The sequence below is a fragment of the Sapajus apella genome, unplaced genomic scaffold (assembly GCF_009761245.1).
Source record: "Sapajus apella isolate SASKATOON/1434 unplaced genomic scaffold, GSC_monkey_1.0 scaffold70, whole genome shotgun sequence".
In the NCBI taxonomy this organism is placed as follows: Eukaryota; Metazoa; Chordata; class Mammalia; order Primates; family Cebidae; genus Sapajus; species Sapajus apella.
In genome coordinates, this window is record NW_022437010.1 from 10,767,051 (window position 1) to 10,783,608 (window position 16,558).

At 37.8% G+C, this 16,558-nt stretch overlaps 1 protein-coding gene across 4 annotated transcripts in view; it reads left to right on the forward strand.

The window, feature by feature from the left end:
- The window catches only part of EXOC2 (exocyst complex component 2), a 209,617-nt gene that overhangs the window by 77,623 nt on the left and 115,436 nt on the right, over positions 1-16,558 (forward strand). For all 4 annotated transcript variants that reach the window (XM_032250109.1, XM_032250111.1, XM_032250112.1 and 1 more), the window contains 4 exons: positions 4,899-4,979; positions 13,305-13,450; positions 13,588-13,669; positions 14,441-14,543. In XM_032250109.1, coding sequence (XP_032106000.1) covers positions 4,899-4,979; positions 13,305-13,450; positions 13,588-13,669; positions 14,441-14,543 — 412 coding nt within the window. The remainder of the gene's footprint in view (positions 1-4,898; positions 4,980-13,304; positions 13,451-13,587; positions 13,670-14,440; positions 14,544-16,558) is intronic.

Here is a 16,558-nt window from a genome sequence, read left to right on the forward strand (position 1 = left end):
TTTGTCTTGAACAGTATGTTACATGTTTTATACTATACCTTTTGAATTATTGTGTGTCTAGAAATGCCTCTTGCCTTTATACATGAACACACTTGGCAGTAAGAGAATTATTTTCTGAAGACATTGATTCAATGACTTTTAGTGTTTCAGAGACAAAATCTTGAGCCAACATCATCCTTCATTACTTGTGAGTAAATTGTTTCATTTTCCCTCTACCTAAATGTTTAAAAGATGTATTGGTTTAGTCTTGGATTTTTTTTTTTTTTTCTTTTTCTGAGAGGAAAAACACCTTTGCAGTATATACTGGAATATAGGTCCTGTTTTCATTCATTTTAGCCAACACTTGAGACGCCTTCAGAATCTATAGACTCACATCTTCAGTTCTCAAAGCTTTTCTTGTTTTACATTAGATAGAGTTCATGCTTTGTCTCTGAATGGTCTTGGATAAAAATGTCACTCATTTGCTTCTGCTCCCCTGCATGCTGCCCAGCACACTTCTGTTTCTCAGCGGCTGCTCAGGGTCCCAGTAGTGGATGCCTCCTCCCCATTGGTTTTCATCTGTTTCCCTACCATGTTGGGATGTGGGGAAATTGTTCTCTAAATGGTTATCAAAGGAAAGGAGTTGTGCGGTTAAGAAAAATGGAGAAACAGAACTGTAGTCATGAAGATAGTTATGGAAACATTGGAAGGTGTTTCTGATCCGTGCCATGCTTGTGTTCCAGAGTTGGGAATAGGGGACAGGTACAACAAATCAGAGCCTTTCTCTGCTTTTTTTTTTTTTTAAACATCATCTGCATTCTTCACTTCCATCCAGTGGACTGTTTCGTACCCAGTCCAAGTCTGCGTTTTTTCAGTTCATCTCAACCCAGTGTGCCATTAGTAGCCTTTATTCATCTTTAAGTTTTTATGCCATTGTCAGTTTTGTTTCTGCCTGTGTGTCCCCACAGGTGTTTTCATTAGAACTTGATAAGAAGTGTGTCTGGCATAACACCTGCCAATAGCAACCTTGGTATGTTTAGTACAGTTTTTTTCTTTATTCTGCAAAAATATTTCTAGCGCCAGACTTCATTTTTCCATGGCCTTCCCTCTGTCATTCCCTTCTGTTCCGTTGAAGTGGTAGTGACCTGTGGCTTGTTAGCAGATACTGCTCACGCCAGTCCTCCTGGGTGGTGGTGAGGTTTGTGAAGCTCCTTGTAGTGTGAAAGACCTTCGTGAGCCCCTCAGTGCCTCTGAGCACCTCCTTTGTAGTGATTTCTCTGAATGCCCCTTGAGCTTGTGCATTTAGTGACCTGTACAGTCTCTTGTTTTTAGTGGCATAGACTATCACTTGCTCCTTTCAAGAACAACTGTGGGTCAGAACTGTATGAATGAATATTGTTTATGGTACACTAGAGTAAAAAGCCCAAGCAAAATAAATTACACATGTTGCTCCCTGCACTGTCTTATTTGTCCTCTTTCCCCTGTTTCTTTTATTGCTGCTGCTTACTATGTGTGGCTTGAGCCATAATTGATTTTTTGACACACTCTGTCATTAGTGTCTATTGATGTATGAAGATAATTCAGGTAGGTATCGTTTTCTGGGACTCAGTTATCTAAGTGAAAATCATTCCTGTTAGTCTTCTGTGTAATAGTTGCAATTATTTTATTATTTATTGATTTTCTTCAGTATAATTTGGGAAGAAAAGGAATCACAGATTACTTAGCCAATTTAAGTATAATTTATATATGATTTATCTATTCTGACAAAAGTTTGGTAAAATAAGAAATAGAAACTAAATGTTTGAAGGGCTCTTTATCAACTTAAAATACTAATGCATCTTACACAAACCCTTCCTTTTCTCCTGCCTTAATAAATATAACCCTCCTCAGAGGTCAGCCTGTGAGCCAGATTAGGCCGCAGCCTCCCTACAGGCCAGGAGCTAAACATGACTATGTTTTCTCAGGGTTTCTAAAAACAACAAAAGAAGAAGAATATGTGATAAAGTCCGTATGTGGCCCACAAAGCCTAAAGTATTTACTGCTTGCTTCCTCATTGCAATAGTTTGCTCATCTGTGATCTGGCCTGAATATTCCCATTTTGCATAGGCTAGCATTAACATAGAATGGTTAGAGCATTTATATGCTTCTGTGCCCAACGCTGGATCCTTTAGATAATGCCCTATGCAAATATCATTCCTTGGTGCCCTGTTTAACAATGGCATTTACATAAATGCTTGGATGGGTATTACACATTTTTTATTGAAATTGCAAATTTGACATCTACATTTTATTTGAGCATTAAAATGATCAAACAATTGTAGTGAACTAATAGGCAGTCTTTCTATAACCTTGATTTTTCTTTAAGAAATACTGTTATACATACTTTTTTGTTTCTCAGATACAAACTTGTAATGTTCAACTGCTTCACATATTTAAGTTTTAATAGATTAGAAACAATAACAAACCTATGATCATGTACCAAGTTGCTTATTGAGTTATTCTACTCAAAAATGTTTTCAGAGAAAATAAAAGGTCAAGTGAACCAGACATTGGGTTATTTGGTTTAATTTTCTGGAAAATAGGATTGCCTTTATCAGATCGCAGTGTCTCTCAGTCCTCATGCTTGGCTGACAGCTCGACAGTGGTGCTGCTGTGGTGTAGATGGGCGGAGGTAGTTGCTCTGTCGCAAAAAGGGCTGTAAACTGAGCCTACGGGACCAGGGTCACGTCATCTTGACCTGCTCATCAGTGATAGGTTTTGTCAACATCAGAAAATGCAGCTGCATGATTTCCTTTCATGCTAAATTTGACTTGGAAAGCAACATGTGGAGCAGGGCTACTGTAGGGTGTGACATCTCAGCACAGTGCCTGCTCAGTGAAGCTGCAGTGTATGCCAGGCATCCTCCTCCACCAGGACTGTCAGAACACCACAGCAGCATTTAAACGAGGAGGGAGAGCAGACCTGCCCACATATAGCATAGAGCTCTCTCCAGTTGATCTTTGTAATACTTAGGCATAAGTATTACAAAGATTCCTTGCTAGGGAAGAATGTTCCTTTCTGTTTAGCTTAGTAAGTTGAATTTCAGCTTTGGTGTATTGAAACATTTTATGTCACTGTTACCACACAATTCATTTTGAAACATTACAGAAATTACTTTCTCTTCACTCTAAGTCAACCAAGACAAACTACAGTAGCTAGGTTTTTTTCCCCAAATATATTCCTTTTTCTTTCTCTGAATGTATTTCTTTGATAGAGGAGCAGTCTGTTTATTTTAGAATTGCAAAGAAAATTTGAGGTGGTTTATTGAAAGAAAAAAAGATAAAAAATAACAAGATCATAAATAACTAATTAAAAGGAGCAGAGATAGACATTAGCAGGCATTGAGGATCTTTTCATAGTGCATTTGAGTACCAAACTTACTCAGAATTTTCTGACCAATTATCTGAAATGCTTGGGACCCAGCAGTGTTTCAGATTTCAGACTTTTGCAGATTTTTAAATATTTGCATTGCATAGTTACTAGTTGAGCATCCCAAATCTAAACATCTGAAATCTGAAGCACTCTAATGAACATTTCCTTTGAATGTCATGGGGGTGCTTCAAGTTTCAGATTTCGGAGCATGTAGGTTTTTCAGATTGGAGATACTCAGCCAATGGTAATGAGACCCAGGATGCCTCAGTTCTCCCTTTTCTTTTTCAATTCAACTGTTCTTACCACTCAGTCTTGAAGACAGATGATTATGTGTGTTACGCACCTTTTTTTTTTTTTTTGAGATGGAGTCTTGCTCTGTTGCGAGGCTAGAGTGCAGTGGCACGATCTCGGCACACTGCAACCTCCGCCTCCTGGGTTCAAGTTATTCTCCCGCCTCAGCGTCCCAAGTTGCTGGGACTACAGGTACGCGCCACTATGCCTAGCTCATTTTTGTATTTTTAGTAGAGGCAGGGTTTTACCATGTTAACCAGGATAGTTTTGTTCTCTTTTTGTTTTTATTATTGCATTTTAGGTTTTGGGGTACATGTGAAGAACATGCAAGATTGTTGCATAGGTACACACATGGCATTGTGATTTGCGTCCTTCCTCTCCATCACCTATATCTGGCATTTCTCCCCATTCTATCTCTGCCCAACTCCCCACCTGCCTATGTCCCTTCCCTGTTTCCCCCGAACAGACCCCAGTGTGTGGTGCTCCCCTCCCTGTGTCCATGTGTTCTCATTGTTCAGCACCCACCTATGAGTGAGAACATGCGGTGTTTGATTTTCTGTTCTTGTGTCAGTTTGCTGAGAATGATGGTTTCATGCTTAATCCGTGTCCCTACAAAGGACATGAACTCATCGTTTTTGATGGCTGCATAGTATTCCATGGTATATATGTGCCACATTTTCTCTGTCCAGTCTGTCATCGATGGGCATTTGAGTTGGTTCCAAGTCTTTGCTATTGTAAACAGTGCTGCAGTGAATATTTGTGTGCATGTGTCCTTATAGTAGAACGCTTTATAATCCTTTGGATATATACCCAGTAATGGGATTGCTGGGTCAAATGGAATTTCTATTTCTAGATCCTGGAGGAATCACCACATTGTCTTCCACAATGGTTGACCTTTTACACTCCCACCAACAGTGTAAAAGTGTTCCTATTGACTTTGTGATCTGCCCACCATGGCCCCTCAAAGTTCTGGGATTACAGGCTTGTGCGACTGTGCCTGGCTGGCTGTTAGGTACTATTTTAGTGGTGTTAAGCTGAGTAACTTAAGACTGGTGTCTGCTGAGTACCTTGTACAGGGTGGCATGTTTTTTTGTTCCTTTTTAGCAGTGAAAATAATATGACCATTTTAAAAAGCTGTTTAAAAATGTCATTTTGATGTAATGTATCTCCACCCTAAAATGTCCTACATTTTAACTAGGTTTTTTTTTTTCTTCTAGCCATCCATCAAAAACTAGAAGCAGATGGAACGGAAAAAGTAGAAGGATCCATGACGCAGAAACTGGAGAATGTTCTGAACAGTAAGTTTTGTCCTACTATCCAGAACTATTTATGGACTTTACAACATGCTTTAAAATAATTCTTGGACCACATATCACAGGACAAGGCAGTAAGTTGCATTGTAGTATTTATTTCTAAATAGTAATGATTTAATGAACACAAAGGGGAATAGAAACATTGAAAATGAATGTTCTCTTTCTGCTTGCATTTTATTTATGAGAAATCATAATTTGAAAACAATCCAATATACTTCTTAAGAAATAAAGTTTGCTACCATAAAACCAACCAGCATATAAACAGCATCTTAAAAGCTAAGAAAGCGCTGAAGCAGTAGGCAGGATTGTCATTGACCAGAGACCTGGAGGAGCCATCGTCAAGTGTCTCTCAGTGTTAATGCAAATAACCTCCGCCAGGAGAATAACAGGTTCCTAGGTGTCATTTATTTGTGTATACCTTGCCTTTTTCCAAAAAAAAATTTAAGGCAGCTGGCTATTTAAGAATGTGTGTAAACCTGAGATATTTTGTAAAAATTATAGGCCCCGGGAAAATGGACATGTGCAGAGTTTTGAGTCCTGTCCACCTCCCTTGTCTGTCTTTTTTCTAACATCCCAGTTCCCAGCTGCTACTTCTATTGATTTGGGAGAAACTTATCAGATGAATTAATTCTTACTATGGTATTAGTGGCTAAAAAATGAATCATCCTCTTTTCATACCTATAGTTTATGTTTGATATGAATGCCCATAGGAATCTCCTTATTTTTAAATATAACATACAATTTTATCATGAAGTAGAGTTAAGAATAATTGGAAAAATGAAGAAACCTCACACCAGATCTTTAAAGATTCTGTGAATGTAGGGCTACCATATGAAGCTAGTTTTGCACTTCCAGCTTAAGTTAGTCCCATGGGAGGAAAGTTCTGAGCCTTTATGTGAATATCGTTTCACAGACCTGAGTAATCCCTAAAAGAAAGCATTTTCTAGAAAGAAGTGTTCTTTTGGTAGTAGAATTTGAGTACTTGGATTTCATTCTAAAGTTAGGAATTTAACAGCACTTAATTTTTTTGCTCTGATTATTATTACTTAATTGCCTTGAGATTTTCCCTTGTTTTTATCTTTGAGAACCAAGTCACCAATATTGTTAAAGTGAAGATATTCTGAATTCAACTCATACTTGCTGAAGCTGTTTCTATATTAGCTTAGTCACATTTTAAGGTCTTGGAAGGGAAGGACAGTTTCTATTCAAGGTTGTTATTTGCCCTGGAGAAATTATCAGAATATGATCTCTGTACAGAAAAACACGATTACTTCAGTAATTTTTAAAGGTGGCTTGTAGAAACCGTTGACATAGTAAGTATATCATGGTATCAGTAAAAGAGATCCTTGATCGGGTCTAGGAAATTCTAGGGTCTGCTTCATATGTTAGGCTTAGCATAGAGTGTAGTGTGGTAATGTAATTTTTTTTTACTTTAAAGGAGTAGTTTGAGAAATTGTCCTTTGGGACTTGGGGTATTAAAAATTGACTTTTTCCATATATTCCTTTATAACCATGAATTTTTTCCAGAAAAATGTAGTATTAACTTTCTATTGAAGTTTGCTCTTTTTGGATAAAGTTCAGCTTAATATAAATGGTCACTTCTTTATGCGTCCATTCGTCAGGACTTTTTGGTATTAAAATTTCTCTAAAATATATTTCTTTATAACAATTCCCTCGTTTTCAGAAACATTCTTTAACAATATGATGTTGATGTTTGCTATCCTGGGATATGTTTTTCCTAATTGAGGTCAACTTGACAAACGTTTATTTAACTCTGGTTGTGTCAAGTCCTGTGCTAAGCCGGCCTGGGAACAAAGCCGGAGGGGATGCCGCTCTGGCCCTGAGAGAGGCCTGCCCAGGCGGGTCTGTAGTTACGTGGGACTTCACTACTGCAGAACCAGTGAACACACAGAATTAGGGTCAGGAAAATTCAGTCCACTCTGTTGAAAATTTCATTTATTTTAGAAAGGAAAGGAAAAATAAATGAGTTCGAGTGTAATTTAGTTCGCTTTGATTATTACTAATGCTTTTTACCTTACGTATAACTATATACTAATGTATATGGGTATTTAGTTTTTTTAAAAGATAATTTTTTAAAAGAAATTTGGGCAGTTTTTCTAACTTTTAAGCTAAATGTCAAAAGGATACTGTTGGCTGCAAGAAACTTAGGTCGTTTATTCAGAGTTTATCCATTTTGACACCTTTTATTGAAATTATTTTTTGTTTTCATCATAGGTGTTTCTCATGTTTGTGTTTGAACTTAGTAACTTTTTCTTGATTTCAAGCCAGTGATGACTATTAGTTTATTTATGTCAGATTCACATCTTCAGCTCTGTTCTATACATTGTTTCAAGTGTATGGAACAGCACTGTGTTCAATAGAATTTCTGCAGTGATGAAAATGTAGCTACTGAGCACTTCCAATGTGACTAGTACAGCTGAAAAATTGAATTTAAAATTTAAAATTTTTATTTAATTTTAATTAATCCAACTTTAAATTGAAATAGTCTGGTGTGGCTAGTAGTTACTGTGCAGATGTTGCTCTAAGCAATCTAGGTAATATTTAGTCCTCAAAACAACCCTTTAAGGTTTGTGCTATTATCTTCATTTTTATTGATGAAAAAACTAAAGCCCAGAAGATGAATTGAGCCACGTAAGTTTATATGAATAGTAAGTAGCAGAGCTGCAATTTATATCCAGAAGTCTGGCTCTGTTCTTTGCTTTGAACTGCAGGCAGGTCGTGCTGTGTATGTGGTTTTGATAGGCACAGGTTTCAGTCACTGTGGTTCAGTTCATAACAGCTGTCCCCTAGCAACACCACACAGGACTGCAGTTCCCACAGGCACTCACCACAGCTGCATAAAGCACAGTTTTCCTCCAGCTCTTTCATTCACAGGACACTATGTAAATGACAGGTGCTCTAGATGAGCAGCCACACTGCCCCCTTCAAGGCCACCAGAGACGGTCACTGTGCATCTGTTACCAGCTCTCAGCAGACAGCAAAGCATGCAGTTGTGCTGCCTCCTTATCTCCCAGTGATAAACCCTACTGACGTTTTACAAAAATGGATGATAGGGAAGGGATTGGCCAATAAGGATGAAAGTGCATCAAAAATCAAAAAGCTCTAACACTGAAAGTGAAATGCAGATCGAGCAAGTGGAGAGTGACAGAAGGAATCGGTGACTGTGGGGATGTGGGCCTGTGCCATTGGAGACTCAAGTAATTCGGTGGAGGGGAGCTTACCAACATAGGTGAAGAAGAGTGAGGAAAAGCATGAGGTTGTCCCAAAGGAAGTAATGCTCAGAGAGCCTCAGAGATGTTTCGTGATGTGGACAGTGGAAAGGAAAAAATGTCAGAAGTTGATTCACACTTAAAAAGGAGCAGGGTAATCTGTTAAATTTGTAAACTTTACAACAAAAAATAAGGTAAACTTTATAACATACTGTAAACTTTACAACAAAAAATAAGGTAAACACTACTGATAAGTTTAGAAATATAACTAATTTTAAATGTTTCTGATGTTTTTTTGTTTCTGATGTTTTAAATTATATATTACATATTAGTTATACTTTAAAAATGTTATTCATTCATAACCAACAATAAGTGAGTTTTTAATGTTTCAGCAGAATTTTTGGGTATCACAGAACAAATGTAATTTTCCCATTGATTGTTAGATCGTCATGCTGGGTTTTAGCTTGCACAGCCATTATCACAGTCTTGCATGCTGTGCAAAGCAAGGCCTGCCCATGGGGTGTTGTACTACCTCTCTTAGTGGTAAGAATACTGATCATTGATTCAGAGAGCAATTATTAGTCCTTCCTCTGTAAGCGTTTATTGAGCACATGTTTGTTTTATCCTAGGGATAGAAAAATAAAATTTGTGCTTTACTTCTACAGATTACAACCGAATCAAAATTCAGACACATATTCAGGTGATCAAATGATGGTGTGATAATTCTGCTCTGGTGGGAGTCCTCAGGTGTGGCTAGAGCCCACAAAAGGGGCAGCAAGCCAAAAAGTTGAGTGCAGAGAATACCATGGGAGGGTTCCAGGAGCCCTAAGAGAGAAGCAGGAAGTAGACAAGCAGAGGTTGGCGGTGGGCAGCTGAGTGGAGGGATGCAGGTGCGTCCCACCAGGGCCGTCGTGTGACAGGGAAGCACTGAGTCCTGAGAGGAGATGGGCTGCCACCCAGGAAGCAGGGGCCAGTGTGGCTGTGTGCAGATAGAGGTGCGACCGCAGGTAGACGGGATCTGCCCATGACCAACTCGCTGTGTGGTAGTGTGGAATCTGTCTTTATCCTGAAGCCATTGAAGGAGCTTAAATAAGGAACAACGGGAGATTTTTAAAGAGTTATCTGCCATCTGTAGAGAGAATGGATGAGAAGGGAGTACGCCGGAGTCAAGAAGAGAGAGCAACCAGAAGTGGATGGTGGTCCTGTTAAGCCATGTAAGCTGTAACATGTGTAGCAATGGAATCAAGTAATGTAAGGGTGACATGGCTGCTAGTGAAGGTAGAGAGAGTGGCAGGTGAGAAAGGTTAAGGGGCAGGGAAGGTTTGATATGTGACATAAGGAAAAGGAAGTAGTCACCGGTCACTTCCAGATGTCTGGCCTCAGATGGATGAAGGAGCATGTTTGGGGCATGAGGAGAGGCATAGAGATGAGAACATTCAGTTCAACTTACAGCATGTTGAATTTGAGATTCCTGAGGGTCATGCTGACAGAGATCTTGCCTGTGTGACTGTCACTATGTCCCCACTGTGTCACACTGGGCAAGTTGAATGACCTCTGTATCTCAGTTGCACGCAACATAAAACTGGGGTAAAAACAGTGCCTGCCTTACAGGGACATAAGCATGTGCAGGTGAATTAACACACATGACGGTTTTAGAACCACCCTAGCATAACATCAGTACTCCATATCATTATTAGCTGTCATTAGTGTATATTTAGTGACAATATTTTTAAAGATTGGTTTTAAGTTCGCAGACACGTCTTGAAACAGATTTGGGAGTCACCAGCATAAAGATGGTAGTTGAACAAACAGGATTGAATGGTTTAACCCAAGTACTATGTGCAAAATGAAAGAAGAAAGCTAAGGGTTTGGAAGACTAGGGAATATCCAGAAGAGCCAGGATGTGGAAAAGAAACTGACATTTACTCAGTGGCTGCCTGGCAAATATTTCACAACAGGCATTCAAAACAATGAAAGAAAGAAAAGAAGGAAAGAAAATTAATCCTAACGTTAGCATTTCCCAACCACCAAGGTGTAAATACTCCCATTGGGGTTGGTTTCAAGCTGCCAACTCAACTTGAATGTGAAGAGATGCTGACTGTTGCACTTGAGAGGTGTATGTGCTGACGTCAGCTCTTTCCTCATTTCCAGTTCCGTATACTCCACACAGAGTATCAGGCATGGTACTGTTAACGATACTGTCCATGAAGCATTGTTATGGTATAGCCAGCAGCTATCTAGTAATTTTCTGGTCTGTTGAAATTGAGGTAGTTAGGTCTCTTTGTAGTCCTGGTTTTGCTGTGAGTTTGTACATTTTAGAGTTACCCTAATTTTCCAGGAGCACTAATGTTTCATTACCTAATCTCATTAAACTTGCTTATTCCTGGGATAGATTGTGCTATGGTGGGTGGAGCAGCTGGTGAGGGGGTGTTACTTCTATCCTGCCTCTGACCTCCCCAGTTCCCATCAAGAGGAGAGCACAGATTAGAAGTCACTTCTGTGATTTGTCTCAAGTGTCAGTACCAAGGAAGGGACCAAATGGTCACTTTGAAATAAGAGAAAGCATAATATTTACTTTAAATAAACATGCTTGAAATTAGAAGACACCATTAGAATTACAGGATTAGGTTTTCTAGACGACCGGAGTTCCTGCACATATAAAAATGTTTTTTCCATTGTTCTAGGATGTAAGATCATTGGGCAGGTATGAGTTCCACTGATTGATGTGTAATGCTACCTGGACTTTCCATCTTGTACTGTAGGAAAATTACCTGACTACACTGGCGGCAGCCACACTGTTTTAATAACAGCATTGCTGTTAGTTCTTGCAGTTCCTGTGTGACTGAGACAGTGAGAGTCATTGTCCAAGCTCACTAGTGTTGGAGATCATCTTTGGGTGATGAGAAAGGACCAATTTCCAGACCTTGGTGTGGCCAAGGCTGGCGAATGTAGATGAAGTTTTGTTCTGTAGCCTATGAGGCCAAAGTCATAGCCATCCACTCCAGTTAGACTTGTTCCAGGTTGTACATTAATATTCAGACCCCACCAGCTTCCTTAAAATTGGGTGTTCTTGGTGTGAGAATGTGTGTGGATTAGCACATGGGGATTTTTACAGGATGACCTTTATTGACGCCTTCTTGGTGGCATTATCTGTGACATCAGCCTCACATACGAAGAGCATCCCTTTTCTTTAATAGATTTATTTTCTTATTAGTAGCCCTAGAGAAGAAAGACATAAAATGCATTTTGTGAGCTGCTGGTGATTTTTGTCTATTTGCACAAATGTTGGTTTCACTGCTCTCATGTATTTTATTACTGAATATATTATCTAATAATCAGAATTAGGAACTTTTATTGTGAATTTACAACAGAATAATAATGTATAGACAGATGTTATCTCTAAAAATTATAATCTCATAACATAATTTCTCAAGTATTTGCATAAATTAAAATTCTCCACATATAAGTACATATATTTTGGCATACATAAACTTGAAATTTTATAGTTTTAATTTCTGCATATAAATTTTTCTATATGTCTATATTTTATTTACCTATAAGTAGGTTTTCTTGCTGTGCTTGTTTTCATACTTTTCAGAGGAGTTAAAATTAATAGTTGATAACGTTTTACCCCTTTAAAAATAAAAGGAGAAAAACCTAATTTTGAACTCACTTACTTTTTGCCCCAAATTTCATTATACTAAAGACAAGTAAAAAATTAAAAAAAAAAAAGTTGCTTGGTTATTTAACATCCAAACCTAACATATAAGTAATTAACCTTTCAAAAATATTCAGTCCCCTTTACATATCTATTCATTTATGAGCCTCAATTCATGAAGTTTTTGTTTTTTAAATGATAAATACTTGAAAATAATTTTCTTTGACGAAAAAATGTTTTAACTCTAATCAGATTTCAAATATTAATTTAGCCTCCATTATGTGGTGTGGTGGCAAGAAGGGAATATATTTTTTCTCATCTTATAATAGAAATGTAATATTCTACATTAAATAGCGTGTGGTGAAAACAGTTATCTTGACAAAGCAAAGTTTTTATATCAGGCCTTTAAAATTTCAACAGAATTTAAACATTATTTAGATAAAACAATCATGTTACAAAGACGACTTTTAACAGGATCAGGCCACCCACAGTGTGCACTAGAGAATATGGCATGCGAGCCACCCAGTGAGACTGAGGCAATTTTTTCATCTTTGCTTAAAGTATAGTCACTAGACCAGATAATGTAGAAACTTTTTACAAGCAGTGATCAAACAACTGAAAACAGTTTATCTTTTTTCTCTCCTTTCGTTGTGACTAATTAAAACTAATTCACAAGTTACAAAACTATTTTTGTACACAGCAAATTTTGACTTAGATAAAGGTACTCTTTCATTACAGTGATTCATATAGTTTGGGGTCTTCTGGGTAAAAATAAAAAAGACTTAGGAAATGTGCAGTTCATGTACACTTTTATAAGAATTAGCTGATTGAAGAAACATTCATGATGCTGCCTTGACGTTTATTATTTGTAAATTACTTACGTAATTTTCTTTGCTTGCTATGTAGAGATAATTCTGCCAAAAAATAGAATTAGTTTTAAATATTTCTTTTGTGCAACTTTTCTGAGAATGATTTTTCTTGTTTTGTTTATTATCCCATATGCAGATACTGAGTCCACAGAATTTAGCTCATGTACATGTGTATGCACACACATGGATATCTGTGTGTTTTTCTCCATTGTATAAAGTTCTGAATAACCTAGGAGCCCACAATTGCTACAAAATTTAGAAGACTAATGAAAATAAATGTAGGTTCACATTAGAAAATTTATTTGGGCATGGTAAATATGTTTGTTTTTATATTGGATACCATTCTTAACATATGAAAAGACTTAGGCAAAATGGAAATTTTATTTTAGCAAACCATAAAAGATCTCCGATATAGCTAACCTTAAAAACCTTCTATTGAGTTTTAATGTAAAGCTATACTAACAGTCTTAACATTTTGTTTCTAGTGCCCAGTTACACATTTTCTGATTAAAATCAGCTTTCTTCTAAGTCTCCTTTCCTCCCTTTAAAACAGGAGCAAGTAATACTGCGGACACATTGTTTCAAGAAGTATTAGGTCGGAAAGACAAGGCAGATTCCACTAGAAATGCACTCAATGTGCTTCAGCGATTTAAGTTTCTTTTCAACCTTCCTCTAAATATTGAAAGGAATATTCAAAAGGTAGAGTCCATATTTATTTATGTATAGATGTTATAGATGTCATATATTTTTAAGATTTTTAAAAATGTTTTTTATATTAACCCAATGTCTCCATTTTGCATTACTGACAGTTTTCAAAATGTTTCTTTATTTTAAAGGGTGATTATGATGTGGTTATTAATGATTATGAAAAGGCCAAGTCACTATTTGGGAAAACGGAGGTGCAAGTTTTCAAGAAATGTAAGATTTGTTTATTACTTTTAGATTTTCTACTTTCCTTTTATAGGAAGAATGTGGAATGTGTTCCGCAAAGAATGTTATATGAGTTTTAGTTTTTGTTTATATGGGGCTCTTTTTTAAATACAAAACAATTACTTCAGAAATAACAGTATGACTTTCCTTGTTTGATATGTAGTGAAAATGAACAACCACAATGATAGATTAGTCTGGGGCGTTCTTTGCCATTTGTTAGTCGTAATGCTATTAAAAAGTCTTAGTTTACTGGAAAGAATCAATGACAAGTATTTTGTAGAGATGGAAACCTACATTTTAATCTTCCGTCTTCAGAGAGACCAACAGACTTATGAATTCTAACCACATTTAAAGGAAACCCAACAACTTTTGAAATTATTTTTAATGCCAGAGTTACAGAAAAATATAAAAGTTTAAAATGCTCTTTGGTTAAAGCCTTATCTACCAGGAGAAATATCACAGGGCCTTATTAAATTTAAAAATGAAATCTGTAAGGTCAGAAAACTATTTTTTTTTTTTTTATTGTGGTCAAATGTACATTCAGTGAAATGTTACCTGTTAGAGGTCCGTGAGTTGCGACAAATGCATACACCCTTGTAACCTACGCCGGAGATAGTGTTCTGATCATTCTAGGCAGGGCCCTGATGCCTCTATCTTAATCTGCCTCCACCCCACAAAAGCAACTACTATTCTGCTTTCTGAAATTTGATTTTAAATTTCCATTCTGTAAATCTTGCATATTCTTTTCTTTTTAAATAGATTATGCTGAAGTAGAAACAAGGATTGAAGCTTTAAGAGAATTACTTCTGGATAAATTGCTTGAGACACCATCAACCTTACATGACCAAAAACGTTACATAAGGTAAATCATCTGCAAAAATTTTGTGGAATCACGTATATCTCTTTGGTACTGGATGTATCATGTAACCCTTAAGGCTTATTTGAGGGACCTTAGGAGATTGATGAACTGGTGAAGGTAAAGACAAATAGCAGAAATTTAGGGGTACCTGGAATAGGATACCAAAATTCTTCTGAATTCTAATGGCCTTGGGAATAGTTATGGAGTTACTTTTTAAGAAAACTGCCATTTGGGGGAAAGGAAAAGTAGCCTCATTGCTTAGTTACCTCTTCCTCCTGCTGAGCAAGGGTTACCTCACCTAGTGGGATGGTATGGGTACCCACATTCTGTGAAATAGGGGCTCCCTGTGTGGCTTAAAGCAGAATACTGTCACACACTGGATAGGAAATGCATTATGCCACAAGAACGCGTTGTTGTTTAGAGTAAGTCCTGCAAGGTTTTAGCCTTGAATAGCTGTTTGATTTCCAAGCCTTCAGTGTCAGTGATAGAGAAATAAAAGTCGCTAAGCGAGCATACTTAAAAAAAGAAATTACAGTAATGTTAAGAGGATATTTCACAGGATATGAAGAGAAGGACTTAGAGAAAACTGGTATACATTATGGGACTAGCTGTTAACTTTGGGCAACTAACTTGAGTTCTGTTTTTTAGTTTCTTCATCTATAAAATTGACATGGTAATCAAATATGCGTCTCAGGATAGTTGCAAAGATAATCAGAAATACATTTAAGCATTTAATACAGTACCCAGCACATAAAATGTCGTCAGTAAATTTTATATGCATGTAGTTTATGTCAGGATTTGGAGACAAAGCATATAAAGTTTAGGTTTTTTATATCTGTATTACAAATATTAATTTCATTTTCTGCTGGGATTTTTTGAGTATGGCCTTTGTTCTCAGAACAAGTTATTTTACAAATTTAATGGTTTTCCTATTGAATTCGTGAAGTTTATTGAATATTCAGTGGTTATAAAATGATAGACAATATATTTATGAATTTAGCTGTGGTCCCCATGTGACCTTTGAAAATAATGTCTCAGGAACTGGCACGGTGGCTCACACCTGTGATTCCATCACTTTGGGAGGCCAAGGCAGAAGGATTGCTTGAGTCTAAGAGTCTGCAAACCAGGAAAATCTAGACTAGCCTGGGCAACATAGTGAAACCTTGTCTCTACAAAACATCAAAAATTAACCAGATGTGGGGATGCATGCCTGTTGTCCCAGCTACTCAGGAGACTGAGGCAGTAGGATCTCTTGAGCCCAGGGGTTTGAGGCTGCAGTGAGGTGTGATCATGCCACTGCACTAGAGTCTGGGTGACAGCAAGATCCTGTCTCTGAAAAGAAAAGACTGTCTTGGAGAGAGGATTTGGCCTGAAAGCTGCTGTGTGTGCAGTTGTGAACAGGGAAAGGATCTATAAGGCGTACAGCAGGAGTATGAGCCGTCGTCACTGGCAGCACACTAGTATTGCCCAGGAGGAAGCAAGCAGAGGCACTGGCAGTGGGATAAAGAGAGGGCTGTGTGATTGCGTGCTGCCACCTCTGCACGTGTGCTGCGAGCTCAGGCACTGGGCAGGATGTGTTCTGCAAGTCCTCTCTAATCCTGATCACCACCATGAAAGGATGCTTGTGTGGTGCCCATTGTACAGGTGAAGACGCTGAAGCTTGCCCAGCACACACAGTGACAAGGAGGCTTGTTTGTGTGGCTTTAGAGCCTACCTTTGCTTCTCTGTAAGCTGCCTCCATAAGAAAGAATGTGGATGGGGGATTTTCCTGGTTTGCAGACTCCTAGAAATTTAAACCTGGAAATAAACCACACTTTAGTTATCCAACTGCATCATTTCTACCTAGAAAGCTACGGAGTTCCAGGGAGGTTGAGCGTTGTGTCCAGGACATGCAGCTGGGTAGTGTCAGACGTCCTGAGGCTGCTGTTTTCCGCTTTGCTCCTTCACTGTGTATGCTTTTGTGTATTTGTCACCGGTTTACACTTGTTATTTTAAACCTGCCCAGTAATGTGTTAAAT